This window comes from Hylaeus volcanicus, chromosome 4, assembly GCF_026283585.1.
Source record: "Hylaeus volcanicus isolate JK05 chromosome 4, UHH_iyHylVolc1.0_haploid, whole genome shotgun sequence".
Taxonomy (NCBI): Eukaryota; Metazoa; Arthropoda; class Insecta; order Hymenoptera; family Colletidae; genus Hylaeus; species Hylaeus volcanicus.
Window position 1 is genome coordinate 1016874 of NC_071979.1, and position 24771 is coordinate 1041644.

General features: G+C 35.8%; 2 protein-coding genes across 9 annotated transcripts; one reads left to right on the top strand and one right to left on the bottom strand.

Annotated features, from left to right (window-relative positions):
* Positions 1 to 6936: 6936 nt before the first annotated feature.
* Positions 6937 to 10958, top strand: LOC128875322 (protein-lysine N-methyltransferase EEF2KMT). 7 transcript variants are annotated; one of them, XM_054120817.1, is made up of 6 exons: positions 8639 to 8952; positions 9059 to 9201; positions 9270 to 9413; positions 9482 to 9670; positions 9736 to 10237; positions 10685 to 10958. In XM_054120817.1, the coding sequence occupies exons 2-6, from the start codon at positions 9121 to 9123 to the stop codon at positions 10789 to 10791; spliced, it is 1023 nt and encodes a 340-aa protein (XP_053976792.1). In that variant the 5' UTR covers positions 8639 to 8952; positions 9059 to 9120; the 3' UTR covers positions 10792 to 10958. The 7 variants fall into 7 exon arrangements, with proteins under 7 accessions (XP_053976790.1, XP_053976785.1, XP_053976786.1 ...); XM_054120815.1 differs by lacking the exon at positions 8639 to 8952 and adding an exon at positions 6937 to 6986 and having other exon boundaries at positions 9736 to 10958; XM_054120810.1 differs by having other exon boundaries at positions 8637 to 8952; positions 9736 to 10958.
* Positions 10959 to 11731: 773 nt separating this feature from the next.
* Positions 11732 to 14526, bottom strand: LOC128875323 (geranylgeranyl transferase type-2 subunit beta). Of its 2 annotated transcripts, none has more exons than XM_054120819.1 (7): positions 14381 to 14526; positions 13918 to 13978; positions 13371 to 13475; positions 12863 to 13219; positions 12659 to 12803; positions 12419 to 12594; positions 11732 to 12042 (listed from the first exon to the last, which is right to left on the bottom strand). In XM_054120819.1, exons 2-7 carry the CDS (start codon positions 13918 to 13920, stop codon positions 11824 to 11826), a joined length of 1005 nt encoding a protein of 334 aa, XP_053976794.1. In that variant the 5' UTR covers positions 13921 to 13978; positions 14381 to 14526; the 3' UTR covers positions 11732 to 11823. The 2 variants fall into 2 exon arrangements, with proteins under 2 accessions (XP_053976794.1, XP_053976793.1); XM_054120818.1 differs by lacking the exon at positions 14381 to 14526 and adding an exon at positions 14066 to 14308.
* Between the last annotated feature and the right edge of the window lie 10245 nt (positions 14527 to 24771).

Here is a 24771-nt window from a genome sequence, read left to right on the forward strand (position 1 = left end):
AGCGGTCAATGTGTTCATTGCAGCGTCACGATCAATGGGTTGTAATATTAATATTTTTCGATAAATCTTTCCATAAAAATGTATACATCATAGTAAAATAATACTAGAGACGTGGGTAAAATTTCAAATTAAAATCTTGCATACTTTATGAGAAAAAAAATGATAAAGATGCCACATTTTCGGCGCGGAAGTAGGAATGCCCAATTTAATATAATTATTGTTATATGGTGAAAATCAAAATTTCCAAAAACATGTATCCTTAATTATACCCTGTAGTTTACACATATAAATTTTCATGAATGAGAAACAATATTTAGTAGCATAAATTAACAAAAAAAAAACATTTTTTCAAAAATAAATTGTTTAAATAAACAAATAAACAATTTCTTCTGGCATACATAAATCACCCATTCAAAAGCGCATATTATGAAAACAAAACTTTTTGTCCTAGCTCCTCTAGTTTTCGAGATATATAAAAAAACATGGTTTTCACCCCTAACTTTAGGGGCTGTTTTCACCCCTTCAACATGGACGATTGCAGATAAAAAAAAATAGGTGTCAAATATTTTTTTGAGAACTACCTACCCTGTAAATTTGATCAAAATCGGAGTGTGACAGTTGGATATGTTCCCTTGTAAGCAAGATCGGAGGATCAAATAACTACAATTTTGTGAAACGGCGATGGGATATAGTTGGATGGGGAGGAAGGGAAAATAAAAATTTAATTCCACCAACGTCGCCAAAGTTTTAACAGGGTACTTATCCTCTCTTTGACAAAACATGTATCCTATTCCTGTACGATGCATACCGATTTTGCATTTTTCTTCTAAATAATTGTATAAACAGTTCCATACAGCAAGAAATGCACAGTTGGTATTTATCGTACACGTAGCTCCCCATCTGTAAACCAAAAACACTTGTTGCTCTTTATATTTATTTGTATGCAATTTCTGTTGTTTAGAAGCAGTGCAAAAGACAGGTTTGGGTCAGGTCAGGAAGGACACGGAAATTTCAATTATGTTATGGCTGAGGAGGACTGGCGAACGGACTAAGAACATCACTAAAAATTTGTAGTAGACCTTCTGTACCCCCACTACCGCTCCAGGATCGACCAAAATTTCCTTGCCCTGTCATATGCAATTTTCATTTCTTTTTCTGTCGAGTCACACGTTTAGTGGAATAGGCCTACAGGGGAAACCACTTTAAAAAAAACGCATCAACAATAATACCTCTTGGGTGATGTGGAAAGTTATTGTTATTATGTGTATATATAAAAGATGTTTATAGACCCAAACATAATATTAATAACTTTAATTATCTGTGAAAATAACAAATACTGACAGCACAAGGAAATTGTAAATATGTAATTCCGAGCACTAATGTATAGTTTAAAATTAAATATATATATATAAGTATAAGGTTATACAGGGTAAAAATAATCAAAGATTGACTCTGCGATGGAGCAGCATAAATCGTAGCTATTTGGCAGAATAGTTATCACTTATTATTGCAATGCAGCAAGAGGTCATCATTTTGAACAGTGTCTGCATTAAATAATAAGTGATAACAGAATAAGTAAGTGTTCATAAATGAGAGGAAAGACGAAAACTTTTCTATTTCTTACAGTAAGAATAATAAGAGTTTAGTTTTGTTCCATTTCGTATGATTTCTTAGTTAAACCGAGGAGTTGACTAAGAAATGCATTAAAGCAATAGACTTCTTTTTGTTTTTCTTTTCAGTTTTGTACAAATTATAGTTTTTGTTCTCCTTTTCTTTCAGTTGACAGTTTGATAGTATAAAAGAAACGTTAAAAGTACAATAGATAGGATAATTAGTATTAAGGTACCTTGTTTATAATATTCGCATAAACATCTGTGTGCTAATGTAATTTTTAATAATTATAAGTAACGCCCTTCGACTCAATGTGATATTGTAATATAAACTGTGATAACATTTGTTTAAGAAACAATATTAAAAATAAGCAGAGTACAAGATAATAATATAAATGCTGCGAACTCAAGAACACTGTAAAAGATTTATATGTAATGATATCTTTTGTATGGCAAGTAGCCAAATGTATAATGTTATATTTCTGTAAGAAACAATTACTAGGTTAAGACATATTCTTTGTAAAGATATTGTAAGTACTGGACAGTGCAATATGGCGTAGGCCATGCACTTTAATAAACAACGAATTGAAGGAATACATGTGCAACTAAATGTGAAAGGGTTTATCGCATTTGGTTCATTTCTTCCCGAGTTACATCAAAGAATAGAAATTTTACAGTAACAATAGTTATAAACATTAAGATACTAGAAAAAATACAGTATACAGAGAAACAGCACTCCAACCAATATTCTGCTAGTAGAATCTAAACTACCATTCATTCAGGAGCGAACAAAGTTTTTGTGTAAGTGCTATTTAAGTAAAGTATTGTCAAACGTAAATTCTCCCATCAACAAAACATTACATAATTACTGCAAAAAGTGTATAAAAGTGAAGAACAAAAGAAATCGAATACTAAAACAATGTATTGAGACTTTAGAAAATTCTTTTAAGTCTATTGAGGTAAGAAAACAATACAATATCTCTTGCCATGAATATAAAACTATAATAACATCAATCCCAATTGATATCGAACTAGACTCAACTCTTAATACAGCAGAAAATCCAAATTTAATATTGAAAACAATGCTCTCTGCAAACAATGCATATGCAATATACACAGATGGAAGTAAAATTCTAGGTAATAGACATGTTGAATCAGCATGTAGGTGCTCTAATCTAAATATTCAAATAACAAAGAGCATCAATGATAGTGCCTCTATCTTCACAGTGGAATCTACCGCATTATATGATGCGTTAGACATTGCCATACAAAATGACAGTCACGACATCTATATATTTTCCGACTCCTTAAGCGCTCTACAAAGTCTTCAAAATACAAAAATTATCGTTAAAACAAATTCCCATATACTTGAAATTAAGAAAAAATATAATATATTTGTACAGACAAACCCGAACAATACAATTAAATTTTTTTGGATTCCATCGCACGTTGGCAATGAAGACGATGAGAAAGTCAATTTTTTAGCTAAAACAGCTAGAGAAACTAGTTCAAATATAGTGTCACAAGTTCCATATATAGATCTATTTGAAGATCTTCAAAAAATATCCATGTCAAAAACCAAAAGAATAATAAAACAGCAAGTCCTTACAAAAGGACAAACTTATTTTCAGTATTATTACAGGGATAAATTAATGCCATGGTACACCAATAGAGGTTTTTCACGAGAACTTATTGCGACTATTAATCATTGCAGAGCTGATCATTACAATCTAGCAGGATCACTCTCATATCTAGGAATTGTTGCAGATTCAAAATGCAAATGACACAATCCATTCCAAGATCTAAATCATATTATTTGGCAGTGTTGTCAATACAATATGCAGAGAACAAAGCTAATTAGAGCACTTCAGAAAATCAAATTGCACTTACCTTTGACAATGAAAATGATACTTGCTAAACCAAGTAGTCTGGCTTGTATGTTCATTCATAACTTTCTAAGACAGTGTAATTTGAAAATATAGAAAAAAAAAAAGAAAAAAAAACCTGATGCTTGAGTTATCTCATAACTAATTGCTAGTATGTATGTATGTATGTATGTATGTATCTGTTGAAATTATTCAGGTTAGGAGTTGTTTAAAAAAGATTGCTTTATAATATGAAAATTACTTTTCTTTGTTAATAACTGAGACATGTGATCTCCAGTGTAAGACGGAAGAAGATTGATAAAACAAAAGGAAATTCTCAACAGCCATGGAATCAAGCATCAGAGGACTGTTGCTTACACTCCAGAGCAGAATGGCTCTGCAGAGAGAGAGAGAGAGAGAATAGAACAATTGTAGAATCTGTACGAGGTATGCTATACAGTAAAAATCTACCAAAGAAATTATGAGCCGAGGCTGTGAATCTAGCAGTATTTGTTCTTAATAGAACAAGTAAGAGCAAAGTACCTGAGAAAACGTCTTATGAACTGTGGTGTAAGAAGACACCTCAAATCGAAAAATTAGTTGTATTTGGAACCAAGACATTTGTGCATATACCAAAACCAAAAAGGAAAAACCTGAATAGTAAGGCAAAAGAAGGTATTTTTGTAGGTTACGGCAAAAACGTAAAAGGTTTTAGAATTTGGTTTCCCTCGGAAGACAAGGTTGAATAATTTCAATAGTATCAGTGTTAGTACGTATACAGGGTGTTAACAAAATTCAATATTTATATAATGTATAGGGCACACTGTACTGAGTAAAAAAGCTTTAGTAAACATAGGTCCAAAGGTCAACCGTTTCTGAAATATAAACATTTTTGTTTGCTAGTATCATGATTGACTTAGTACTGAGTTTTTGATATTTATAGAAGATTTTCCACGTGCCCACCGCTCGTTTCTATACACGAAATTGAAAAAATGAAATTGACGAAATTGTCAGCACTTGAACGGGAATATTCAGAATGCACTGACATAAACATCGCATGTGATGGAAGCAAGTAAGTCAATCATGATACTAGCAAACAAAAATGTTTATATCTCAGAAATGGTTGACCTTTGGACCTATGTTTACTAAAGCTTTTTTTTGAACACTCTGTATACAAGTGTTACTATTATATATTAATATTAAGTTACAGTTAAGTTATAAGTTATATCACGAGTGTATGAAACAATGAAATTGTATAGCTGATATAAACTTTGTAAAAAATTTCAATGGCTAAATAAATAAATCAAAAAAGAAAAAATAACTTACCTTGTAATCAAAATTAATCTACATTTTACAACACTGGCTGCAATTTGTGATTAAACTTTACTTCTGAGCACTAAAAATTACTGACTGTTTTTTTATCATTTAGTAGATTCTGATGCCCAAATTACAAAAATAGAAGTTTTAATGTTAGGAATCCAACGGTTTAAATTTGACTGGTTAATTGGACGCCATATTGGCTTTTCCCGATGGTCAAGTAAGTCGGTAATCTGACGCTTGTTTTTACTGATATTGGCCGGTGCCAACTTCACCGAATAAGGAAAGTGAATCCAATGAATCTGTGAATACCGCATGGTCGGCATGGTGTCGTTCCCCACTCCACGCAATCCCCACAAGGTTACTGCGATCTGTGATGCCAGACAGTGATGGGCAAAACCCTAGGCTTCGAATAAATCTGAAGTTTGCTGATATGTTTGTCTCGCTTCCTTCTTTGGAAAATGTTCAACACTGATGCCAGATTCGGCTTCGCATGCGCACTGGTATTAGCGTCAGTAAAGTATCTAATATGACCATAAAACCATACATGTAGCATTACATATACAGGGTGTCCAAAAAATGTTGTAATACCTTGAAAGAGGTGGTTCGGGAGGTGATTTGAAACAACTTTTTCCTTAGCGAAAATGTTGTCCGCGGCTTCATCGAGAAGATATTAACGGAATACACTGACCAATCAGAGTGCGAGGATGCCGGTGGAGCGGCTGCGGTAGCGTATGCTACGGCGCTAAGCGGCCGCGCTCTGATTGGTCGGGGTTTTCTGTTAATATCTCCTCAACAAAGACTCGAACAACATTTTCGCTAAGGAAAAAGTTGTTTCAAATCACCTCCCGAACCACCTCTTTCAAGGTATTACAACATTTTTTGGACACCCTGTATGCATAAAACTGGCGCCCTTACTCGCCCTAAAGAAGAATTGAATCATAAATAAAAATTGGAAATACTTGTTAGCATGCAAGAATATTAATTTTGTGGATAAATTATAACATAGAGATAGGAGTTGAAATAATTTTACCGACAAAACGGATTTTTTATAATTAAAAAAACAGTTAACCTGGTTTTGGCGCCAACCGTTGCTATGGGATCATAGATTGTTTCCTATAGTTACAGCACTCCGCCCACAACTTTTTTCGACGCGCATGCGCAACTGGGAGCCAAATCTGGCATCACAGCTGAGATACTCTACGAAACATCATGCCATATGGCCAATATTTGTATTTGATGATTGAGTTGTATTTTATAGGTTAGATATACTGAACTGTACTAATATTATACTATATTATATTAATATTAAGGGTGCGCAGTGTAGGGAAACTATTTGTACGAATAAAGCTCCTACAATACTTTATCCGTAAGTCTGACTAGTGTCAGAAAACGCAAGAAAACTTCCGTATTGAAGTTAAAAAATGGAATAGTTTATTAAGATAGTGTACAAGAAAACTTGGATGATGCGCTACGCACGCTGGCTCGGCTCGTTCTAAAGCGCGTCGCAGCGCGTGGTAAATAAAACCCAGCCTATGGCTTTGTTCCCACGCTCGCGACTTCGGGCACGAAACATACAAATGGGGAACTCGACCGAGCGAACGGCTCGCGGCCCTACAGCAGAAAACAAACTGGCGCCACCAACGGAAAATAGGTGAACTACTAGATAGTTTTTCCCGTTTTTCAGGTACAATAATGAAGAAAACATATAATAATTATGCATTTCGTAATCAGGGAAAGTAAATCTATCGTCTCGTCAAGCGTTTTTTGGAAAAAATTGAAAAAAAAAAATTTTTTGTCTTTGAACGTATTTTTAGCACGTTTCAAAAGCGAAATTGCAAAATGTGTAACTATCTCCCGCAACGGAATTTTATAAACACCTTTTATATATACATATAATAACAATAATATATGATATAATGATTGCAAATTTGTCAATAACTTTCCACATCACCCAAGAGGTTTATTGTTTATAAACCTAAACATAATATTAATAACTTTATTTATCTGTAAAAATAAATTATACTGACAGCGCAAGGAAATTTTTACTCACGGGGGTGAAACCCGAGATATCTATTGTAGCACGTCCCTGAGAAACAACGTCGCGCGTACGATCGCCGGCTCGGCCGTCGAGCCTAGACCGGTAGTGGGGATGCAGGAGGTGGTGCTTCAGGAATCAGGCCGAAATGTGCAAGTAATTCCGAGCACTGACGTAAACTATAAATCGTCTACACCCAAAACTGAATATCATTCGCTTCAGTTTTCCACTGTGCAGAGGCTCATCAAAAAATTAGCGTCATATCTGGGCCCGTTCCCTTGTCAGTCTCTCTTTCTTCTTCATCAAACTGTCTCTTTCTACTTCGTCGACGCCTTCAAATTTTGGACGGTTTCGAAGCTGATCGAAACATTTGGTTACACATACAATGTATGTAGGTATAATAACCAGCCGAGGTGTCGATTCTAAGTTTACATGCGGCTCCAGCCGAGCGCGAACATAGAAAGAGACAGAGAGAGGAAAGCGAGAGAGAGAGAGAGAGAGAGAGAGAGAGAGAGAGAGAGAGAGAGAGCGAGAGATCCAATGCACGAAGCTAGGAACCAAAACATATCGGGGGGCGCGAGACAATACTAATGTAACAATAAAACTTTTTTATTTATTAATTTTTTTAAATCTAACTTTTTTCAATGTATTTGTAAGATTTTTATGATTACAATGAGACCAAACACGATATACATACAGCGAAACAGAAAAGTATTCGGCTATTTGTGTGTATTTTATATTTCATATTACCTCTTATATAAAATTTTTTTTTTTTTATAAATTATACAAGATGTTCGGCAACCGAGCAAAGTATAAAATAAGAATAAAAAAAATACACAGCAGCTTGGGATCGAATTAGCGATATCTTATGTACGATACTACGATCAGTGATACCAGCCAGGCCAAGTTTTTTCGCCCATGTACTGTCAGAATGACCGTCAACAGTGTCGTATCCAGGGTAACAGGTGTGGAGTGCTATGGCTATTGTGGCTATGAGCGCGAAATCATGAATATATTTGTCCTTATTATTTATATATTGTCTATACTTATATATTGTCTTTATATATTGTCCTGCATTTCTCCATAAATCATGAATATATTTGTAAAATTATGCAGGGATAATTAAGATACACCTTTTTAGTCGTGCGTATACTTCATTGATGCTATGTTCGCTGCGCGTGCGCGAAAAAACCCGGCCCGACTACGATACCTGCGAACCAAGTCGAAAAGCATGTTTAGATGGTCGACACGGTAACAGAAAGGAAGACGACGACAGCGCTGCGGTGGAAAGCACGATATTGAGGCAGCCATGTTGGCATATGAATCGTCTCAATCGTAGCAACACCACCATTGTAATTTTATGAGGCGAGGAAGCAACCTTTATGGCTGATTTTTTTTTAAACTGTTCCTTGTAAAATGCTGTTGCGGGGGATACGCTCAGATTTTTGGAAAAAGACCCACAAAAAATGTATTGTCTTTAAACGTATTTTTAGCACGTTTCAAAAGCGAATTGCAAAATGTGTATGTGTCCCCCGCAGCGGTATTTTATAAGGAACAGTTTAAAAAAAAAATCAGTCGGAAAGGTCGCTTCCTCGCCTCATAAAATTATAATAACTGTTTGGAAAATTGCAAACGTTTGACATCATTCTGTCTTTGTCTCTCCTCCAATTGATGTATCTCCCTCTCTGTCGCAGCATCATTGGAGAGACAAGGATCTATCTATCCTTGTCCCAGAGCTTCCTACTTTCTCCGCAACTGTCGCTGAAGTCAACTCGGAGATTTGCTGGGTCTCCTGCGCACCCTTAATATAGTACAATGGTAGATAGAGTTCTGTGTTTGTATGAATGCGTATGTCTGTGTATGTGACTCGGGTACCGGCGGGAGTATCACATTCCGAACCACCGCTGAAGTGACATCCCCTGCCGTGGACACAATAATAAGTGATACTGATGTTCAGTCGCTTAAAAAAATATGTCAGCTTGTTTCTCTCATTTTTTGAATTGTATGTCGTACCGTCGTATGATACAACATTATTTTAAAAAAGAAATTACTTCAAAAAACTCTGTCTTGATCTATGAGCACGTGTACTTCTTGGTACTTCTGACATCTGTCAGCGACTATAGTAAAACAATTATTTTTCCCTTATTATTTAACTTATAATAGCTAACGTATTTCTATAAGAAGAAAGTTTATATATATAAAAGTAATTATATAATATTACTGTTTAGAAGAAAGTTGAAGATAACTACGTACATACAGTACATATGGTACACTATTCACGGAATATAAAATGGGTCAGGATTTGTTCGATACAAATAATTTGATAAAACAATTTCTTTGCTGCACACCGCTGAATACAATGGATTTACTTGTATGGAAATCTTTTGTTGTACCTTTAAATAGTTTATTGTGTTGCAAACAATTATGTATTACTTTCAGGGATCTACGAAAAATATTGGTTGTTTTTTTGATTTAAATAGGCAGAAAGAGATTCTAGAAAACACAGTAAATAATGACTTAGTTAAAAAGTATCCTGTAAAACGATCATATCAACAAGCATTTTTAAAATTGCTTATGAAAAAGGTATGGTACAGAACCCTAACTTACACAAGAAAAGGAACACATCTATAAAACTCTTGATCTTAATTTAGATTGAAGAAAGAGACGGCGAAATTCACGATGAAATATATGCTGCATATTGTAACTTAATATCTTTATCGTTAAATGAGGTTATTCATTATAAACACTTTTTAATAGATGACCAAGATTCTGATTACATAAGCATACAAGAAAGTACAAATATTATATCGGAAGGTACAACAGGATTATGTAGTTGGCAGGTATTTCAATATCATTGTTGAATAAAATTATTTTCTTCTGTTATGGTAACACTTACAACTTATAGGGAGCAGTTGAACTAAGCAAGTGGTGCATAGAAAACAAAAGTGAATTTTGTGGAAAAGTCATCTTAGAACTTGGTTGTGGAGTTGGATTAACAGGATTAAGTATTATCAAAAAATGTTCCCCAAAACAATATGTTTTTACTGATTGTCACAGAACTGTCTTAGAAATGGTTTCTGCAAATATCAAGTTTAATTTACAAAAAAATAAAGAAACAGTACAAATTAAACCACAATTAAAAACTGATAGATTAAAATTTCAAATGAGGTATAATAATACGAATGTTGAAGTAATGGAATTAAGATGGGAAGATATTAAGAAGTACTTAACCGAAAATTGGACTGTACCGGATGTAATAATTGGCGCTGATATTTTATATGAAACAAATTCATTTTCTGCACTAGTGGTGGGACTAAAAGCCTTACTGTCTTTTAACAACAGATATGGCATTATTGCGGCAACGATTCGTAATATGGATACTTTTTCACTGTTTCTACACCAATTAGGTATTTTACTAACCAGTAGAAATAATTTGCTTTTTGAATGTAGGAATCGGGTGCGAGATAAGAACATACAAGTTTTAAAGAATGGAAAAGACCTATATTATTCGTTGTAACAAAAGAATCACTGTATCACCGCTAATCGCTGTTTTCAATTATACTTTTCGGAATAATTCTGACGCTGCCTTGACATTCGTGCGTTTATATCCACGCGATCCACATTCGCTCTTTCTTTTTCACTTTCACTCATACTTGTCTAATAGCAGTCGCTCGTACGGCCGCGGCGCGGTGTTTTTTAGACATACATATGTACGTTTCGGAACAACATTATTTATAATAATAATATTGCACGGTGTCTTTAGGAGGTACACTCGATCATATGATCAGCTTCGGTCATTGCCCTCCTACATGAATAATACTTTATATAATTAATATTTGTTCGTTGATTTTCAGAATTACACGATCTTTCCTTTGAAGAATGTAGAGTGCCAGAACAAAAATTACGTATACAGCCAATGGATTCACCTGTTAAAATATTAAAAATTTTTCAAAGAATATAACAATTGTGATCTAATGTATTAGCATAATGTCATTTGTTATTGGTAATTAGAATATTAGACACTTAATAAGGATATACAAAGTACTTATTTTATCATATTGGATATCACTTCATTGAATAATTGTGTCATATTAATGTCTTATTAACAATTCTTTCTCCGATTTCTACATTTGCAAATAAAAGAACTTTTGTTATAAATATATATACACTCGATATTCTATCTGTATCTATAGAATGTAGATAAAGTTGTTTCTTTATAATTATGAAAGTTGTACAGGGTGTCCTATGTTAGTCGAGCAACATGCAAACAAAATTATTAATGATATCAGAAAATTTATTTTTTACATTATAATAACGTAATTCTGCGTTACCAAGAATATATAAATACATCAATAAACAGAAATGTAGTCTTTATTTTAAAAAATGGCGATATTGAAATCTCCGTGAATAATTTCACAAAATATTGAACATTGCTATCATATTTCCCTTTTAAAGTCAAACTACTTTTATATGAACAGTTGTTTTTCCATTTACGACAGTTTGAAAAATAATTAACCAAAATATTTAATATGAGGTGATTTTATACTACATAATAATTTGACCGGATTTAGTACTTGACCTAATACGTTTTTAATATTATAGCACAATAAAGGTTACTTTAATTTCATTATTTTATTTTTCATTGGCGAGTTAAAAAAAGATTTTAATTTCTTTGAACTAAGTTAGAATAAATTAGTTCGTGCTTTTCCTCGAGTTATTTCATCGCTAGGAGTCGTACAATCCCCATAATGCAACATTCCTTTCTTAAAGTTTAACAATATATCTTATTTGCATTAAGTTGCATTGAGCATGTATTTTTACAGTAACATATTACAATATATACTGTTAACAAAGTTCTATAAAATATTTTTAATTTATAGATAAAGAAATAAATGAAACAATTGGTGCAAAAGATTCATGTTATATTTTCTCTTCTTGCATTATTTCATAAAAACTTAATTTTAATAAAGAGTTAAACTTTTTCAATCAAATGTTAATCGCTTTGGTCTAGTCTTGAAGGTTTGAGCTGTAGCCTCTGAATAACATATTCTGGCATGCAATATGTCGGATTGATTCTTTTAAGAGGATAATCGGCATTTAATAGGGAAAGTGCAGTCAATCCGAAGAGAGTGTGGAAAGGATCGGCAACATCCCCTGGACGATCACTAAATCCTCCTGATTCTGTGTCTTGACATGCTAATACAAACTTTACCTGTAGTTCAACATTAAAGCACAAAGTTAATAATTCCGCTTTCTTTTTCATTTTTTCAAAACATATGAAAATATGATTTTGCAAAACTATTCTAAGACCGTAAATGAATTATAAGGATCAAAAAGAACTTATTGAACTTAGTCGAATTTTTAGTTTGTTTTTATCTAATTTTTTAATACTGCACAATTTATAACCTGTCAAAAATTAGTTCAGCTTAGAAACTAAGATAAACGACAAATTTTAAAAAACGGCGTTTGAAAAAAGCGTTGCAAACAAAAATCTATTTAAACTTTATAATTGAATATAATGCATATAGTAATTAAAGATTAATTAATTACCTTGGAAAAGAAGTTATTACTTTTCAGAGAGTACATACCAACTGTTCCTTGTTAACCCAATGAAGTCGCCCAAGAATAGTGAGCGCAGAAAGAACCCACCAGGAATAACAAACATCAGGTGCTTTCTCTGGTCTACCATTTAAACCTCCAGATGGTAGCTGTCTTTCACAAAGCCACCAACTTAATTGATCTGCATCTACCAAACTAAGGCAATCTAGAAACATTATTTTCTTGTAAAAACTTCACAGCATTTATCTCTGAAAAAAGTGAGGAATTACCAGTTATCGACAAAAGTCCCACACAGCAGTAAATCATACCAGCATGACTTTCGCCCCCTGGCTTTGAGCCAAAGCCACCATCAAAATTCATACACTTAATTACAAATTCAACAGCCTTATTAACATCTATCGCATCCAATCGGTTCTAAAACAATGTTTTTCTACTTTATTTGAAGCCTGTATGTATGTTATATTTATACTAACCAGGAGTGACAAAGTTGCTACGGCACAAAAAGAAAATCTTGTATCAACTTCACCCCAGATATCACCAGTAAAACTTCCATCCGGCTGTTGTCTCTCCTTCACGTATTTTACAACTTTCTCCACATCAATAACATCAAGAGCATCATAGGTACAAAGTATCTGTACTGCGCTCAAGGTATGAAGAAGATGTGGATCATGTTGCAAACTAGCTGCTATACCTCCACTTTCAGTTTGACATTGGGCTATAAATTCAAGGACTTCATTCCGGTTGGTTTGTTCAAGTTTGCCCATAAGGTCTAGCGCTGTTAAACCCCAGTACATGCCAGACATTCTCAAGTGTTCCGTTGTACAATATATCTGGAACATTTTTATATACTTGTTAGTTGTTCATCATTTATATAGGCCTATATTATGGATTTTATTTATAAAAATTACTTATGTCTATCTATTATGATATTATTACAAAATAGAAGTAATGCACAACTAAAATAATAATGATCATACTTACATATTCATCCTTATCAGTGCCATAAGAAAGTAAAAAATTTGCATGTTTATCCAATAGCAACTCAGGAATTGAAATTGGAAGTTCAATGTCGTGTTTAAATTTTGGCTAAAAAGAAAATTGTACATAGTGCATTATTGCTAATACTATAACAATATCGATATTGAATTATGTCAAATAAGGTTACTAATAAGGAATATTTTCATTTATACTCTGTTACATTTAAAATGTAGATAACGAAACATGTAATTTTGAATATAATAATTATAGGTATATAATTCATAATATTTACTTATTACAGGCACATCTACAAAACATCAAATGTAAAAATGTAAAAACATCCATGCTTAAAGTAGACTACGTTCAATTACAGGTTTTTAGTAAATTAGAATTATAATTGCATTTTAAAATTAAAATTTCTAAGAAAATATTCGAGGAAAACTAAGATTTTACAAAAATATTCCTTAAATTTAATCGTGATGTTATCATGTATTCGAAATATATTAAAAAAGAAACTTTTAACCTAAATAATATTAAATTTTTTGCTTACCATATTACAACAATTTTTGTTGAAGCACCAATATAATTACCACGTTTTACCAAGTCTCACTCTATTAGAAAAATGATCAAAATCGTTCAAAGCTGCAATTTTTCAATAATTTTCAAGCAATATATAATTTCTAATACACTCATCTAACCTCAAAACTTTAATAATTTACTGGACTATAGAACGTTCCATTGGACGATGAAAGTAGATCCAAACAAAACCACGTGATCGCGACAAAACTGAATTGGCAAGAGATTATTGCAATAAAACACGATAACATTTATACAAGCTACTATTTATGTATACGAATAGTAATTAACTGTTTTATAACTTTTTATGTATGACGTTAAGAACGCAAAGTATGTAAAATTTTCAAATAAAGTAATCAAAATTATTCGATCCATCATGTGTTAGAAAATATCTCTAGTGTCATGTCGACATAATGGACCAATAAAACATTGCTTACATGACAAGCTCCACTTATTTCATTTTTTTATCGAACTAGAGGTGTTTGATCCTAACCATGAACTGTGTTGTGTCTATTGTTGCGCGTCCGTGCGGTTTTATTTTTAAGGACTTAGGGTTTTACTGGCGTTCACGCCGCACGTGACAAGATTATTAGAACTGCGTGCGAATCCAAACCCTGTAATTTAATTAAATTTAATAGTGATCCGATGTCTACAAGGAAATCGGCATAACCATCGCAGAAAAACCCATGTTCCAATCGAACTATTAATGAACTGGGCTCTGATCCCGGGTCCACACTGCGCGAACACGAAACAAGAACCTACCCTAAAAACATTCGCAAGGGTGTTCTTACTGTCGCTAACATGCCGGCGAACATCTACGATGTTCGTACTCTTGTGAAACTGATGTTATTTTGTGGATTCGGGCGATCCGCATCCCCTCCACGGTTGGAAATGCTCGAAAGCAAACGACCGTTTACGACCACCCGCCGGCAGATACTCCAAAGGGATAATATGCGTGACCGTAGTTAATATTAGTTCCTTAATATTCATCCAAGTTTTTGTGCTTTTTTTGTTGTATCTTGATGAAAATATATGCAATATATTGGCGAGATTTTTCTGATAAAAATGATATCAAACACGACGCAATTCAGACAATTTTGAGTTTCGCTTATAACAAGTAATAGATTTTGTTACACCCTATATATATTACACATACTATTCTTCAAGAAATGTTCGTTGACCTTTTTTTTTAAGACAGTATGCTTGCCTATTAATATTTTTTAAAATACCATTTTACGTCTCTTATCAGCTTCACGTCTTAAAAAAGTTAGCTATGTGAACCTGATACTCGACTTTTCAAAAATTCATTTGTTTATGGAAAATAATAGCATTTCGTTTGTACTTGATTGAACCACTAATAGTTTCGTTTGTACCTTCATCAATTAATAAATAAAAAAAAAAAAATCACCCAGCATCCGACATTGAGATTTTTGTAATCTGTTTTTTCACTTCGTTTATACTTCAGTAGTTTAAATTTTACAGTCAATTGTTGTACGCGTAAGAAAGGAGTAAATTAGTTTTCAAAATTTTTTAAATCTTTTCTTCCTCTGTGCCTGTAACTTTAATTTTGAAAACAATACGGTCTCATTCCCTTACGTATCCACTTCAAAATGAGTTCTTCAGAAATACCCAGAATTGATGAGTGTCGAACTCTCTCCTTACGCGTATAAACAATTCCTTATAAATCATAAACTATTGAGGTACAAACGAAACGAAAAGCGATACAAACGGGTACAAACGATTCTAAAGAATAGGGAAAAAACAGATTTCAAAAATCTCAATGTCGGGTGCTTGTCATTTTTTTATTTTTTTTATTTATTAATTCATGAAGGTACAAACGAAACTATTGATGGTACAGTCATGTACAAACGAAATGCTATTATTTTCCATAAAAAAATGAATTTTTGAAAAGTCGGGTATCAGGTTCACATAGCTACAAAAGTTACCTAGTTTTTTCATAGGCCCTAATTACCTCCTGGCAAGAATTTTACAATCTGTTTCCTATTTTCGGACAGACTTTCTAATCGGTTACTGGCTCACAAAATCAAGTATTAATATTATAAAAATATTGCATATTGTAAACAAAACTTAAAGTTGTCTGAATTGCATTGTGTTTGGTGCCATTTTTATCAGGAAAATCTCGCCAATATATTGCATATACTTTCATCAAGATACAACAAAAAATATACAAACTTGGATGAGTAATAAGAAAATAATGTTAACTTCGGTCACGCATATTATCCCTTTGGAGTATGTACCTACCTGTGGGTGGTCATAAAGACCAGCCCCACAGTTAGAAAGAATGGCAATGCCCAAGCTCCGAGGGTTTGAAAAGAGACAAGAACGAGGAAAAAGGCGATGTTTTTCCCGAACGTGTTCGCCGGATCCACCACCTCATGGATCGCTGAATTTGGTTCACGAACACAGTTTTCGCCTAACCCAGCGGGGCTACTTTTACGACTTTACGCCGATTAGGAGGGTCATTTGTTAGCGAACTCTGTTATTTCCCGTCCACACTACGGTGAAAACCGGTGAATGACAGGGTTAGCTACCATGTTCACGAACGATGTACGCGAACCAGTGTCCGCGCAGTGTGGACCCGGGGTGAGAAGCTTGAACAGTGGGCGATACAATAGTATCTATGCACGCAATTAAGGAGTGCTTGCCTATTAATATTTGCCCTGCCATCAAACATCGGAACCAGATCAGCGGCCATTTTTAACGGCATAAACGCAATTTCAGAAACACTAGAAGGTATTTCAATAATATTTCCAGTACTAGACGTATTTGAAGATGAATATTCACTACTTGTAACCGAAGAATTATTTTCACGCAAAGCAACCTGTAACAACACTCCACCCATTTCATCGCGCTGTACTAAAGTAGAAATCTGATTATTCGCGGACAACTGTATTCCCAAATCCTCAGTCTCAAAAGAACCACTACCACTCAAGGCTTCTCCCTTTCGCCCTTTTTTAAACTTTCTAATTCCCGTAATGTACGGAGGCATTTTCTTTTTAAAACAAAATCCGAAAAATTATATATATTTATATGTATAAGCTTTGCGAGCGGAAAAGAGCGAATGTATATACAGGGTGCCCCAAAAATGTTGTAGTTCCTTGAAAGGGGTGGTTGGGGAGGTGATTTGAAACAACTTTTTCCTTTGCGAAAATGTCGGATGGGGCTTCGTTAAGTAGATATTAACAAAAAACCCCGACCAATCAGAGCGCACGCATACCGTTGGAGCGGCCGTACTAGCGAAGGCTACGCGCTAGGCGGCCGCGCTCGTACGCGAACAAGTGACCTGACGTGCATCGAAGGAAACTGTGTAGCGTAGCAAATGAAAAAAGACGTAACAAATAAAATTAAAGTTTTGTCATGTCTTGTTCGTCATTTAAAGCGAGTAAAGAATAAAAGGTAAATCGAAAAGAATCATGTGTGACGTAAAAAGACAAATGCACAGTTTTCTTTAAGCAAAAACGAAAATAATTATTTGAACTAGGACAACAAGGAATACGTAAATTTCATTTTCAAATAACGCATAAACAAATAGGCAATGTAACGGAAAATAATACCTGTTGTTGTTAATAGTAACGTTTAGTAAAGTTTACGTTACACATGATTCTTTTCGATTTACCTTTTATTCTTTACTCGCTTAAATTTTAAATTTAAGAAACAGTAAACCCTAAATGAATTAAATAATTAGCTCACCCTTTCGGAAGTCCTTTTCTTTTCTTTCCTTCCTTTTCGGAAACCTGTGTCACTACACTGGGGCTGGTCATCGGCCGACGAAATGGTTTTACGTATCCTAGTTATTACTTTGTCGAAGATGAATTCACTTCACTGTACGGCCGCCAACACTGATTAAGTAACACGATCACTTAATTTATTTTTAGTAGAACTTGTTGCTTCTACGTTGTAAACAAGTGGTAGCCCCGAAAAGGGCCGATTGTTATTAATTGAGCAAATGCTCCACGTAGCCACCGTCAGTGGCAATGCACGTTTCAGCGCGTACAATGATATTACTTTGTACGCGCTGTAGCATTGCCGGCGTAATCATTGTTAATGCGCCATGAATGCGCGCTACCGCTTCTTCTGCCGACTCCACCGGTTGACGATACACCTCATTCTGAAATGATTGTAGCAAAACAAGCACAAAATGTAAGTAAGAATACCTATTACAAAGATAAGTAAACAATAAGAGCAACAGTATAATTACCTTCAGGAATCCCCAAAAGAAAAAATCCAGCGGATTCATATCAGGTGATCGCGGGGGCTATGGAACAGCACATCCGCGGCCGATCGACCTGCCCGGCAAAACTTCGTTCAGGTAGGCGTGGACATTTGCGGCATAATGGGCTGGAGCCCCGTCATGTTGATAGAACATGTTCTGCCGGATTTCATATGGAATATCGTCCATGAGTTCCGGCAGAACATGCTTTAAAAAACCTTTATACGATGGACCGTCCAGCCTATTTGGCAAAATGTACGGTCCAACGATAAAGTTGCCGCAAATGCCGGCCCATAAATTAATCGACCAGCGATCTTGTGCTGCCCGTGGACGAAGTGCTAATGGATTTTCGTCGTCCCACACATGCCTATTATGTGAAGTGAAACACCCTTCTATAGTGAAGAGAGCTTCATCCGTCCACAATATGTATTTGCAGAACGACGGATTCCTTGCCACTTCTTCCAACAACCACCGTGAATACTGAAGCCGCTGGCTGTAATCTCCAGGGCGCAACTGCTGCACCGGTACATACTTGTACGGATGTAGCAGATGCTCCTTCAAAATTCGGTGCACCGTCGTTCAGCTGATACTAGAATAAAATAAAAAAACATTTACTATTATATAACATTACTTTTTTTAATTAATTATTGCTGCAATTATCTTGTATTATAGCTTACTTTAAGCGGCGGCTCAGATCGCGCACACTGACGGTGGCATCTTCCTGTATGGTATCCAGGACTTGATCATTGGTTGTGTTTCTTCTTGCTGTTCTAGGGCGACCCATTTCGCTGCCTTGCGGCATCACGGACCCCGTAGTATAAAATCTATGGGCCACCCTGCGCAAGGTATTGTGGCTAGGCACTCTTTGGTCCGGATATCTCCGTTTAAAATCTTCGATTGCAAGTCCCGTATCTCCATCATTTTGGGCATACACCAAGAACATACGGAATAATCAGATGGCGAAAACATTTCTCCTTCAGTGTTTCTGACTGACTGACAAGATTTTATGTACGCTGTCGAACATAGCCGATTTCGGCAGTCATTTTGATCGCGATGCGGCGAATTCCATTGACACCGGATCACACGCGCCGCAATCATCAAAGATACGCAACTTCTTGCCGCTTCTACGTACACATTGTTTCGGGTTACTTTGATATTCGAATGTTCGTTTCCTTTCTAGAAAATCGACACGTAATAAGAGCTCAACAGTCAGGATGGTTCGTTCTTGACACTTATGCGAAACGCGAGTTTCCAAAGAATGTTGGTTTTTTTCTACGTGAATCCTGTTGTTCTGGTGGGAGTTAGCTCACAATGGGACCATGAGACACTACTTGAGGGAGAGGAAGCTCCTTCGGAAAAATCTTGTCAATCACTCAGAAATCCTCCGCGAAATATGTTCTCTGCTCAGGAATATTACAGAATGTTCTGGGTGTATGCCCAGAACAATGGAGACGCTAATGGTTCGCGTACGAGCGCGACCGCCTAGCGCGTAGCCTTCACTAGCACGGCCGCTCCAACGGTATGCGGGCGCTCTGATTGGTCGGGGTTTTTCGTTAATATCTGCTTAACGAAGCCCCATCCGACATTTTCGCAAAGGAAAAAGTTGTTTCAAATCACCTCCCCAACCATCCCTTTCAAGGAACTACAACATTTTTGGGACACCCTGTATATATGTACGCAGCTGTTACGTCCTAGCTTCGATTCACAAAAATTGAAGTTCACACATACAAATTAATTTCTCACTTTTGTTCCACGCCCCTCCCTATGGACACGCGTCTAAGCGGGATTGACTAACTGCGTCGAGTTCTTTATGTTACCTTTTGTTTTATTTTGGAATGTACCCGCAAAATACTTACTTAGGTCGATTGGTGCTCCTAAGCAGGTAATGGACGTATTGTGGGTCGCTTATTGGGATGTCGGTGAAAGACGGCAACACCACGGTGTAGTTTATCGATGTCAGCTTCCACGTGATGCCTGGTATCCTATTTTTGAGTCCTTCTGGTCTTGTTGAAGCGAATATCCCGAGCGGTTAGCGTCCTGCTATCGTGGGTTCACTAAACTCGCGGATCAACTTACGAAGTTGATTCTTACGTCCCGCGCGACGGGTTCTTTTGGGCATTTATATAAATGCATTGTATAAATTTATATAATAAAATAATATAATAAAACATATAAATTTATATAAATGCCCAAAAGAACCCGTCGAAATAGAGAGGTGATCCTCTCCTATTTCAGTTTATGGATGTTTTCTCCTTTGGAGGGGTCAAGCGGTTGCCCTCTCTAACCACCTCGTCCAGAGTAAAAGGAAAAAGGGAATTTGGAGTAATGAGGAAAGAGATCGAACTCTAAACTGTTATACAAAATAACTGCGTTTATTATAGTCCTTGCACGACTATTATGATTGATAGTTAACAATTCAATGATTTGCAATTTTTACAATTTGACGATTGACGATTGACGATTTACGATGCACGAGAATCTCCACGAGACTATCTAAGTCGAGAATGAATATCAATATAACAATGAGGCTTTTTATTTTTGCGGCAGTATTTATACCTTAGGAAAAGCCTAAATTTTGAGAGTGGGGCATTGTCTCTATGCGGATGCAATGCCCCCTCTTTTCCTATTACGCGCAAAATAGGCCTTCGGCGCTTCCATCCTTGACGGTAGTCCCAGATAGCCTCGGCTTTTCACCCGAGAAGCCGAACTATGCGCAATGCATTTCCCTACGATAAAAAAAAAAAAGTTCGAATTGTGAGATTGTTGGAAAAGTACAGCGACTCTGGCGCGAAGTCAGATAGCTAGCAGAAATCGGTATCTCCCAGTAAAGGGTAACCGCAGGATAGGTTAAACTAGGAGTTCGGATTGGGGAGCATGAGGCTGGACGCACGCTTTCCTGGCACTGGGGCAGTTGGTCGAGGTCACCATGCCTCTTCCACAAACCTCCAGGTCGGGTCAAAAACCACAACCTACCTGATGTTCCCTTATACCAAGGAGGCGCTTTGGCGTCTTCCTGGGCGGGGTGCGTCCGGTCAAGACCACTCACCGCACCTCCTCGAGGGGCTCCTGGGTCTCCGCTTCAGTAGTCGACGTTCGCTTACGAGAACCGATTTGCTAGATGCGGAGAGCGAACGCGGTAAGCTGGCAACGGGACGGATTTCTTGTTGACGACACGGCAAGTGAGAAGGAGTTCCGGGTACGGTGCCCACCCGCAATGGGGCACCAGTTTATGAATAATGGAAAACCACGGATTAAACGTTTACGGTGCAGAGGGCGTCGGATCCCTCAGTACCGGCGCGGTGAGGAGTAGTCGACCAGGGGGCCTATTCTCGAGTCGTACGATCAGTTTTCGTATACGCAAGTTGGTCACTTTCACATGATGTCGCTTCAAACGGTATTCTCGAATCGAAAGCGCTGATTCGTATACGACATGTTTCGTACGGTTTGCATCGGATGGGTGATGACCAGACTAAACACAAGTTCGTATGAAATTGGCGCATGCGCACTAGTTTTAGCGCCAGTAATTGACGATCGTGCAGCGTCGTGTAGCGAAATTGAGCAGTATACCTGTATAACCTAGAAAATGGCAAATTTCAGTAATGCCGTAAATCTAGCTGTATTAAATGAAGTATTATACGATCCGCCTTCTAGGCGGATCGTTCGACAACGTGTCGATCCATTTGAGATACCGGATGATCAGTTTATAAAATTATATCGACTAAATAAATGTATAGTTACCGACGTTATAAATATCGTCGAAGAATTTGGGGAACCAGTCTCTCGGACGTCAGCATTAGACTCCTAGACAAAGGTAATTATATCATATTAATGCTTTGTCCACATGTATAGTGTTTACGAAAACAATAGTCTGATCAATAAATAAAATGTCGCACATTATTACTAGTCTTTCTTTGATGTCTATAAAAATTCAATACGTTTTTAGGTATTAACAGCAATGCAATTCTTTGCGTGAGTAAGCTACCAATCAGACGTTGGACATAACATTTACACTTCCATTAGCCAACTATCCGTCAATCGATGCATTCATAGTGTCATAGATGCTCTAAATCAGCAACATGTGCAAAATGAATGGGTAAAGTTCCCGAGAAATATACAGGAACTGCAAACACTCAGAAATAGGTACAGTGTTATTTTTCGGAATGTTATGGTTTATTATCATATAATTCTAATCCCAATACATTTTACAATTACAATGTTTGTATAATGCATTATTTAGATTTTATCAACGGCATGGATTTTCCGGTGTTATCGAATGCATCGATTGTACACATGTTGCAATCGTAGCACCTGGCATCAATGATCCGGAGTATCCAGAACATATATATGTAAATCGTAAAGGATATCATTCCATAAATGTTTAATTGGTATGGTAACAAAATAATAAAACTGAAATAATAACATCACGACTATAAGAATATGATATCGCTGTTACAGGTTTCTGATCCTGATTTAAGGATAATACATGTGAATGCACGATTCCCTGGGAGTACGCACGATAATTATATTTTGAACAATAGCAATATATTGCCAGCCCTAAAAAGTATTAACGAATATCATGGAAATGGTACAGCCTCAAAATTCATCAACGCGTGCGTGGTATTGCACAATATGTGCATACAAAATGGACTCCCTGCGCCTCAGCAAGAGGAAGAAGAGAATGAGGTTGATTTAGGAATTTATAATCATGTTCCTCAAGTTGAAGATTTGAATACAAATGTAAGAATAGCGAATCCCGATTTAGCAAGAGGACGAGCACTTGAACAGCATATAATTAGGTCCTTTTTTACTTAAGAAGGAGAATATTGTGTTTACTTAGTATTTTTATTTTATAATATATAATACACCAATAATATACGAAATATAATACAGCAAACATACAGAAAAATATATATATATTTTATAAAATTGTACTTTGTATTCAATTCTACACCGAAAGTCTTAATAATAGAATATCAATCATTTTTATAACTACTTTATTATTACATTACTATTTTAAAGTAGATATGTACAGGCACCTTAACTTGTATACAGAGCTGTAAAGTAATGATTACTTTTGTATTCATTACAATTTGGAATAATTACATTCGAATTCATCTAGTAAATGTTTTACCCTATACTGTTATGAAAAAATTATTTGTACCTCTTTTCCATTACAATTGCAATATCTTTCCACGTTACCCATGAGGTAATATTGCTGTCAACGCGTTTTCTTAAAAGTGGTGTCCCCACTAGGCCTATTCCACTAAGAAGAATATGCATAACGCACATAGTTTAAGTAATGTTAAGTAATTCTTGAGTACTTTCTTTTTAGTAATTATGCAATACATTATTCTTAATTACTGAGTAATTCAATTACTTTTAAATAATTTCTTATAACTACCCAGAAAGTAATTAAAAGGTATCCCCAATCTAAAGTAAATAAAAATATCTAAAAGTATATTACGAGCCAGAGCGATAGCGACGCGCGTGTGAGCCCTGCGAGTGGGTTGAATTCAAGAATCGGAGAAGATACGATTAGTCCTGCTTATTTCAATGGATCCAAAGATTGAGGATGGAGTAGAAATCGCAGACGACTCTGACGCGAAGTCAGATAGCTGTTGGGAATTGGTATCTCCCGGTAAAGGGTAACCGTAGGATCGGTATCTCCCAGTGAAGGGTAACCGTTGGGAAGGTTAGGTAAAGAATAAGAAAGGAAAGATTGGTATCTCCCAATTAAGGGTAACCATAGGATCGGTATCTCCCGGTAAAGGATAACCGTTGGGAAGGTTAGGTAAGGATTGAATCGTATCGTTGGAATATAATACGCGTCGTGGATAAAGCCTCGCAACTATTAATTCTAAACAAATAATAACTCGAGCGGTAAAGTTATTATGTTGTGGGGTCGTTACACAGGTTAGGATTGCTTATTCCAATGGTGAAGATTTAATAATGATTTAACAGACCTTTTAAGGATTACAAATGATTATATATTCAAAACTGAATAATTCTAATAATACAATTTTACAGTGTCGTGTTGTCGCGGTTAGTGTATGAATTTAATTACCTAATTGTTGCATGGTGTTAACGCACTGGCGATGCGGGGGTCGAGAATGCTTCTATGCCGTAATAGATTTTGTACTGTCCTCGCGGATCTATATGGTTAATGTTGATCGAAAGGGATCTGAAGCCCGATCTTACTGAAGCGCAACTCTGAAGACGATCGACGTGACTTTACCAAGTAACTCTTTCGTACTAATCCCGCGAGTAACGAAAATCATGGGTTTATATACCCCTAGATATTGGTTGGGATACGTCAGTAATTCCCATATATGGAAATTTGGCGGTTGAGATTTTCGTTACTCAGAGGTGAACATCTGTGGGGCTTTAGGGAAAGTTTAGATAAAGGGTTACCCACGCAACGCGAGTTAAAAGATGATTCTGAGAAAAGTATGGTACAGCTGCAGGGTGCACTTCGGTAAGACCAGACTCCACATTTCAAGGGGTAGATAAAATAAATGAACGCGAGCTTCGAAAAGAACGGGTGTGCATACGTAACAAGTAATTAAAAGATAATTATAATTACTTTTTAATTATTTT